The sequence below is a fragment of the Brachypodium distachyon genome, chromosome 3 (genome assembly GCF_000005505.3).
Source record: "Brachypodium distachyon strain Bd21 chromosome 3, Brachypodium_distachyon_v3.0, whole genome shotgun sequence".
NCBI classification, from domain to species: Eukaryota; Viridiplantae; Streptophyta; class Magnoliopsida; order Poales; family Poaceae; genus Brachypodium; species Brachypodium distachyon.
In genome coordinates this window covers 47270465-47278978 of record NC_016133.3, presented here as the reverse complement: position 1 = coordinate 47278978, position 8514 = coordinate 47270465, and the positions used below count along the sequence as shown (strand labels likewise).

Sequence of the window (8514 nt, the reverse complement as noted above, 5' to 3'; positions counted from 1 at the left end):
GGAGCGAGAGAATCGAAGGGGAGATCAACCGGCGGTAGCGGCGCTCGCGCGAGGAGAGAGACGAGCGAGCGGGTTGGGGCGCTCGGCAGCGGGATGGGCCAGAAGGAGGGAGGGATGGCGGCGCTCGCGCGAGGAGGAAGACGAGCGAGGGGGTTGGCCTGGGTTGGGGCGCTCGGCAGCCAGATGGGCCAGGAGGAGGGGAGTGGGGTTCGATCAAAAGGAAAAAAAAAAGGAGAGATAGATAGGCTCCAGCCCAGGGGGGGAAGAGAGTGGAGGTGAGGCCCACTGCGGTTGTGATCTCAGAATTCAACATAGTGCATTCACCGGAATCTCTTATTTATTTACCAGTACCGGCAAAGGATCGGCCGCCCGTTAAGGGCTCCCGTCTCGGTGGGTCTGGGAGGATTGATCCCATTTTAGTTCAAGTTCTCTCAAATCCCTCTTAACCTCGGTAGGAAATTTCATAACCGAACAAGGCCTAACGCTGAATATCAGCTGGGGATTCGGGCTAGTCAGACCGCACATGCAGGAGACATTAGGAGGAACGTTGATCTCAGCTGATGAACGGAGTATACGGTGCCCGTAGGTACCGGCACCGGTCCAAATCGAGTCAATTTTATTATATTCACATGAGTTGTCATTCATACATACAGACGACAAATAAGTCACTCCTACTACTCTCTCCGATCCATATTAATTGTTGAAATATTACATGTATCTAGACTTTTTTGGCATAGATACATCCATATTTGGGCAAATTTGAGACAATTAATATGGATCGGAGGGAGTAATTAATGTTAATATTTTGTAACTGCTAATATGGACTTCATGTGAATTACGTAAATTGTCAATTTCTCTCTAATTTTCATTTCAAAATTCATATAACAAAAAAAGTTGTGTTATTTTTTATACAACTTATAGTTTTCATATAAAATTACTTTAATATTTTAGTTATTATGGAATTATGATACATAAAGGCAAAATGCAATTTGAGAACTTTTCAGCTCTTTTTTTATAATTGTATTATTAAGCTCACCTTCTATATTTCCTACATAACTACTTCCAAAACTTAGCAATTTATGAATTTTATATGGAGTTAAAACCAAAGTACTGATTCAACTCATTTTCCCCCTGAAATTCATATATTCAGTTTTTTCCATATAGCGTAGTATCAGTCTGGTGTCGTTGATATGCAAGCTTAACCTTTTTCCTAGTCTATTTTTGACATCCAAATTGCTCTTTTTGGATCATGCTTCTATACATGTGAGAATCATACGCACCTAGACACATGGTGCTATAGTGTGGTTTCATCCTGAGTTTCCAAGTTCCCAGGTGGTGGGTGCTCTCTGATAGCCCCTTCGGAATATGCGGAACTAGACCACTGCATAACGGTTCGATTTTGGGGACCCCATTTATTTACCCCTTTGTCCCCAACGAGCCCCTCTGTCTGATCTTCAAGCCAAGAACACCATTTCCTCTCTCAAGAACACAAGAACTTCATCTCCTCGATCTCTCTCCCGAGTTGATTTCCCAAGCCAAAACTTTGAGAATAGGAAGAGAAGATTGAGATCTAGGGTTTCACCAAGTCAAAAAGTTGATTCCCTTGTGTCACTGGGAACCCTAGACGGAAGTGGTTTTCTCGTGCTCCTCCTTGGTGTGACGAGCTCGAGGATTGGATTGGGAGCATCCGATTGAGTTGTGGAGTGTGCCCCGGTCAAGTTTGTAAGGGTCCGGCCTTCGCCCTCAAGGAAACCACTAGTGGAACTCACATTGTCTTTGTGGTGTTGTGAGAGGAGAATAGAGTGAGCCTTTGTGCCTCCTCTACCTTTGTGGTAGAGCACTTCTCCAAACAGAAACGTACACCTATCCCAAAAGGTGGAACTCCGGAGAAATCTTCGTCTCTCGTGTGGTATCATTTTCACCCCTTTACATTCTTGCAAGTTATATTGTTTATCGTATTGTTTCGGCTATCGCACTTCATACTAGGGTTACATTCACTTCAGAGAATTTAGTAAGCCCTAGGATTAAGTGTTTGTATTTTTCAAGAAAAATAAAAGATTAAAATTTATTAGTCGCATATTCAAACCCCCTCTAGTCGACCATACCGATCTTTCATCTTGGATTCCATACCTCCTTGAATGTGTTGTTTTATGAGGCTTCAAGGCCGGTGCGGGGTTGGACATAAGTTGCGGCTTCAAGTAGCGGTGACTCGAAGTACACGGGTTTGCTAGTTAGGGTGATTTCCGCTTTGCTCTAGTCGTCAGAGAGGGCAAGTTCGGTCTGCCCTTCTTCTTCTAGCGTGTGGATGTCTTCTCTCTGGCATCATTGGAGCACGTGGAGGTTTTCTTTGTTGTCATAGTTTGTTCGTCCGATGATGTTCGAGGCATATATAGCTTGGTTAGGCAGCTAGCTCGTTGTTGGTATTTCCGTATGATTTTTCTTGAATAAGTCCTACCTTGTGTTTTTTTAACCCAATTTTTCTTATAAACATGATCAACTCCCTCCAAAATGCATGGCGGGGTGAAATAAGCTACGTTTCTTGTGGTAGAGCAAACCCAGTCAAGTTCAAGTCCTAGACTTGGCTAGTTGGCATGGATGCCCGTATTACCTGAATTATTCATTGGCTCAGTCTCTCGTAGGGACGAGTGTGCGTGCGTGTTTGTGAGCGTTTGCATTTGTGTTGTGTTTTTTTTTAATTGCACGGTAAGGACATCCTGTCTTGAAGAGGTTGCTAAAAGAAATGCAGGGTGCAAAGCCGGTCATTCCATGTATGCGTTGGTTGGTTCCATAGCAGCAAGAACCAAAATAGACATGAACATAAATGTGTTTATATATTCTTAGAACTTTGAGATGAGACTAATAACTCTAATTCTTGCTCACATCATGCAAATCAAGCAGTCAGCCAGGTTCGATTGTTCGGACCACCACCAGTTGCATTGAGTAACTTTTTTGTTTTTTAAGAAAACACAGTCCAGACACAGACCCTCACAAGTACGCACGCACACACACTCACCTATATGAACACACGCACGCACACACTATCTCCTATGAGCACCTTCGAGAGACTGGTCCGGCACATCATTTTGAGATTGACAAAGTCACCACAGGCGCCTCGTAGTTGACGGATACGTCACTCCCATTGAAAGCACAACGCCGGTTATGTTTTGAAATAAATCCAGAAAAATGCGAGACCCACATCAAGTCGGAGACTTGAACCTGGGTGGGCTGGTTCCACCGCAAGGAACCAACCGTAGCTCAATTCGCGAGTAACCGATTATTTGCCTCCCTGGAGATTGCTGGAGATTGCCGCTTGCTGAATTGTGGAAAGATACTTTTAGACAACCTGGTGTTCGATTAACTCCTTTTTATCTTAATTTTATTGCAAGCGTATATATTCGTGTGTTAAAACAACATTTCATCAAAGATGGGATGACAATCATAGAAAACAAATTAATTTATGTTTAATTTGATTTACCAAGCTGGGAATAAATCTTAAACAAATCATTTTCCACATGATCTTAGGAAAATATGCACAAGGCATCACTGTTCAGTAACTTCACACTAAGTCTAAAGTGCATCTAAAGTCCAAAACTTACACATCACATTCCACAAATTACATTCCATCTTCTTTTTCTTTCTTTTTCGGTGGGAATTACATTCCATCTTGCTAGCTTAACCACTCAACCATTCACTACAATTACACAGACTGCCACTTCGATAATTTACAAAGTTATAATATCACACCAGGAAGAAAAAGGACCCTCAACGACAGGAGTTCGACATCACCAACATAACTACCAAAAATATAGACAGTATCTCATGTAAGGAAATTTCCGCTTGCTGGCAACCGAATCTCATCAGGGGATCTGAAACTCCCCGCTCGCACGAACTTGCTCCACATGCTTTTCATACTCGTCCTCGACATCATATTCCTCATCTTCATCGTTCTTTTCTTCCTCGTCTGGTCTCTTGCCATCTTCTTGATCTTCTTCCTCTGCCCACCCGAAACCAGTCACTGGAGTAGATGATGGAGGTGGCGCCCGTGCATCCTCAACGATCTTCATGATTTCTTCAACGGTTTGATCTGAGAAGGTCGGGGCACTGTTGTCCTTCTTGTAGTACTTTTCTTGTACCGTTTCTGTTAGCTCTCTAGGCAAGTTCTTCAGAAACCAAGGGTGGTTTCTGATCTCCCTGATTGTTATTCTCTGCATGATGTGAGGGGAATTGCATTATGCCAATGATAGGGAATGAAATAAAGTCAAGTTTGCCGGCATTGCTCTCCAATGAATACCTTCGCAGGATTCGCGACAAAGATCTTAGAGAGGAGTTGCCTACAATCTTGTGATATGTGGACATACTCTGGTATTTTGTATTGAATTGACACAATTCTCTACAAAACAAAAATTTGGGCCAACATATTAGTACATTCGCAAGGCCCTCCGTCTAGAGAAATTATTGGACAAAGTGAGTGAGTGTATTACCCCAATCGTCTTTCGGAAATTCTTGGGATCATCAGGGTCTTCAAAAGGGTATCCACCAACAAGCATCACATATAGGGTCACTCCACAAGACCACACATCTGCCATCTGCACCCAAAAGAACCCACCAATGATGCAACAAATACTTGAAGCAGATCACAAGAAAGAGGACCATATACAGAAACAATATCAACGAAGCATGTTGGGCAGCTGCCAAAAAAGACATTTGAGATGGCCCAAAAAATTGAGCAGACTGCACTTCGCCAAGTAATATAGGGAGATAGAAATATATTTGCACCATGAGTACAAACGACGATGCTCATAATGTGTTGTTACATGAAATTACTGGCTAAGAACCCGATAACCAAAACAATTCTACAGTATAAGTAAGGACTCTTAAAAGCATGCCCATATGTAGCGCAACTTCAAAGAAAGCAGTGAATTCAAGAGAAATAACATGTCACCTGGGAGTCGAGTATATGTGAACCTAGAACAAATGCCACTAAGTACTGTGAAGAAATAAAATATCAATTGCATAACATAAGAATATTGGGGAAAATAGGTTGGTTACAAATTTTATCATCAGAGAATTTCATGCATAATTGCTCACTGAAAATGCTATACGGCTACCCACAAAAAAGAGAAAATGTTATACGGCAAATGTATTTGGAATTAAATGACTCATACAGTAGAACTATAAGATAAATTGAAATTCGGAGCATCCCAATGGTGCAAATCAGCAATACAAATTTTATCAGCCATGTCCATTTCCAAAACTAATCTCAAATTCTCAATACTGTTGTACTACTATCTTTCACGAGCAAAGGCAACCATGTTCTACATGCTAGAAATGCAATTTTTTTGGCAGATTGGCATGGCACCACAGAAAGTAAGAAATAAAGTGGTGACATAGCATCTACATAACCAGGACAAGTAATATATTTAATTGTTAATTTGTTAGCAATAATAAATGAGCAAAGGACAAATAATACATGACAAAAAGGAAGCAACAACCAAAACAAATAGCTCGGAAGGACCACAGCTGACCAACCCAAGGTTCAGCCTAACATGGTTACATCAAAGATCAGGTCTGAGGGCCCGTCGTACACATCAATTAGGGTTGGAAACATGATGCCAATACTAGTCAGAAAAGGACATAAAGTGATGGATGAGAACAAAATAACACTCATGAAACCCGCACAGGGCATCCCAAGACTCTATGCAATACAGAGCTTGTCAGACGCAAGGATTTCAATTCTGTAGGTGCTTCCTTTTCTTACTGTACCTATGAAGAAATAATTTCTTGGAGCTTCACAAAAAAGTGTGCACGATCGAATAATTTTTGTTTGTTGGTCAAGGATTCATCACACAACAAAGTGCGCGACAAATATTATATTGATTCTCAGTTCAAGTACAACGTTTAAATTAAGTATGACAAACAAGATCTGCATTAACAGAATCTTGTGCTTTTCTCCAGCAAATCTTACTTTCTTTTGAGATCATTACCTCAACAACGCCACACAGACAGGCCTCCACCATGTAAATCAATTGTGAACCAGATCAAGGATAGAGTTTTGCATGCAAGGAAAGTAGGCACACCCAGTGGGGGCAAAGATCTCCATCAGGCGTGATCTGTTTACTGATTGATTGCTAGAAAGATAATGTCCCAATGGCATCGAATGAACTAGCAGCATTCGGTTAGACTATCTCTTCTTCTGCTTCTTTATGACAAAATTGTCAACACAAATAATTGGAGCACTTGGAACTTGGAATCCCCCCTACAGAGATAGCACAACAGACCAATATTGACATGTGGGACCAGGTCCACCCGCTTTTTACCTGGCCTCAGAACAAAATTCCAAAATCTAAAGCCACTGATTAGGGAGGTGCAGCAGGAGGCTAGTCCAAGAGGCCCAGATGCATGCTGCATTGGGGCCACATACCAATGCAAGTGGCCCTTTCATGCATTGGGTCCAAGAATGCAAAGGGACAATGAGTCTACTTGACTACGTTGGTTTAGAGCAGGCTGCCACCAAAAAGCAGCGATGCACAATTGGACATAAGGATTAAGCATGTTCTGCAGCACTGACCCTTCATATCTTGCCGTCATAAGGATTAAGCACAGTTGCAGTGACGTGAGCAAAGGGGATTCGTAAAATAACAAAACTGACCTTGCCGTCGTATTCCCGACGAGAGAGCACCTCCGGAGCAATGTATGCCGGAGTCCCAACCGTGGACTTGGGCTTCGAGTGCAGCAGCGATGACTGTGAGGACGAAATATTTGCAAAATTAAGGCATGGGTAACTGAATCCACAATAACGAACAGTGAGTTATGCTGTTTTTGTGTTGTTTTTGCTCGTGTCTTTTTCTCTAGTTTGCAAAAAAATATGCTTTTGAACGATTTGTTGCAAAAAACACTCAATAAAGCTGGAAAAGGAGTATACTTTTTCGAAGGCAATAAAGGCACGAGATTGATAAGAAAAATGAGGAAGTCAAGACAGTTTCGTGTCAAAATTTTGGTCTTCCTTCCCAGGATGCAAAGTTGAACAAGAATTGGTACCTTGGAGTATCCAAAGTCGCAGATCTTGAGGCGCGGAGCTGGATTGCCATCCAGCAGCGTGTTCTCTAATTTCAAGTCCCGGTGGCAAATTTGCTGCAAGCTCAAACAAATTTGCAGTGACACACATCAGCAGCAAGATTTTTTTAAGATTTGTTTTTTTTTGAAGAATTGTTATTATCACTTCGTCGCTATCCTCACCATGAAGTGGCAGTAGCTAACACCGCAAATTAGCTGCTGGAAGAAATACCTCGCCTAGAATAGTATGAATATCCCCAAGAAAGAATTATTAGTACCCCAACCTCAGAATTGTGGGCGAAATAGGAAAGATTCGGAGCCGTCTAATTCGAGCAAAATAATGATCACCTCATCCTCGCTGAATCTGCCGGCGCTGCAGATCCGATCGAAAAGCTCCCCGCCGGCCGCGTACTCCATGACGATGGCAAGGTGAGTAGGAGTGAGCAGAACCTAGCAACAACAAGTCCCAAATGGACAAAACTGATCAACTATTCACCATCTAAGAACACAATAAATTTCCCCCAAATAAATCCTGAAACCTCCCTCCCTTGTACTCACCTCCTTGAACCGGATTATGTTAGGGTGCCGTAGCGAGCGGTGGTTTATAATCTCCCTCGCCACATTCTCGTCAATCTGCGCACACCGAAGACACGACAAAATTAACCCAGAAACAGCAGAAATCCCGCACGAATTCGAACAGAGGAGGTCGAATCCAGAGCCGGCGCACCTTCTGCCCGCGCGGGATGTACTTCACGGCGAGGAGCTCCTTGGTCTCCCTGTTCCGCATCAGCCGCGCGACCCCGAAGTTGCCCGAGCCGATGTCCTTGACGAGCTCGTACTTCTCCATGGGCGTGCTCCGGCGTGCGCCTGGTTCGGGGCTCGCGGCCTGCCTGATCGAATTGGCGGCTAGGGCGCGGGGAATTCGGGGGGTTTTGGTCCTGGGAAGCTGCTGGTGAGAGGGGGGGGGGAGGGCAGGGGGAGCGCGAGGAGGAGGAGGAGGGAATGGAAGAGGATTCGAAGCTTCAGCAGGAGGCTTCTACGGAGTATTTTTTTAGTTGCTTATCGTGTGCTTTCTCTTCCTGGTTGGGTTTGGATTTGGGCGTGATTAGTTTAGGTGATTGGGATTTGCTTTGTTTATGCGGTGATTAGACGTTGCGGCGTGCCGAGGTATGCGACTGACTATGCGTGCGAGCAGGGCTGCATCACCAGCGGTTGGTCGTCATATGATGACCTGCGTACCTTTCATTTAAAACATTTTGTAACATAGCCCCTTTGTACACATTTTGCATATGAAATGCACACAGCAAATTTCCCCCGAGATAAATGTACAGTGAGAGCACAAGGGTGACATCAGGCTTCTTTCCCAAGGTAACTAGAATAACTACTGAATTCGAAGACGAAGAAACGGAAAATGATATTTGTCTTATTTTACTTTGACTAAAATATGATTTTTCTTGTCTT

The 8514-nt window shown here is 43.2% G+C and overlaps 1 protein-coding gene across 1 annotated transcript; it reads right to left on the bottom strand.

The window, feature by feature from the left end:
• Nucleotides 1-3857: 3857 nt before the first annotated feature.
• On the bottom strand, nucleotides 3858-7900 carry LOC100831269 (serine/threonine-protein kinase SAPK7-like). The gene is made up of 9 exons (NM_001317347.1): nucleotides 7781-7900; nucleotides 7612-7686; nucleotides 7402-7503; nucleotides 7237-7290; nucleotides 7039-7131; nucleotides 6650-6742; nucleotides 4482-4586; nucleotides 4292-4390; nucleotides 3858-4205 (listed from the first exon to the last, which is right to left on the bottom strand). The coding sequence occupies exons 1-9, from the start codon at nucleotides 7898-7900 to the stop codon at nucleotides 3858-3860; spliced, it is 1089 nt and encodes a 362-aa protein (NP_001304276.1).
• Between the last annotated feature and the right edge of the window lie 614 nt (nucleotides 7901-8514).

Excerpts from the sequence above, each read along its gene's own strand:
- LOC100831269 (NM_001317347.1), bottom strand. The coding sequence starts at position 7,900 with ATGGAGAAGTACGAGCTCGTCAAGGACATCGGCTCGGGCAACTTCGGG. Across the intron at positions 6,743-7,038 it reads GCGACTTTGGATACTCCAAG|TCATCGCTGCTGCACTCGAA; the intron begins GTACCAATTCTT and ends TCGTCCTCACAG. Across the intron at positions 4,587-6,649 it reads GTCGGGAATACGACGGCAAG|ATGGCAGATGTGTGGTCTTG; the intron begins GTCAGTTTTGTT and ends TTTTGGGTGCAG.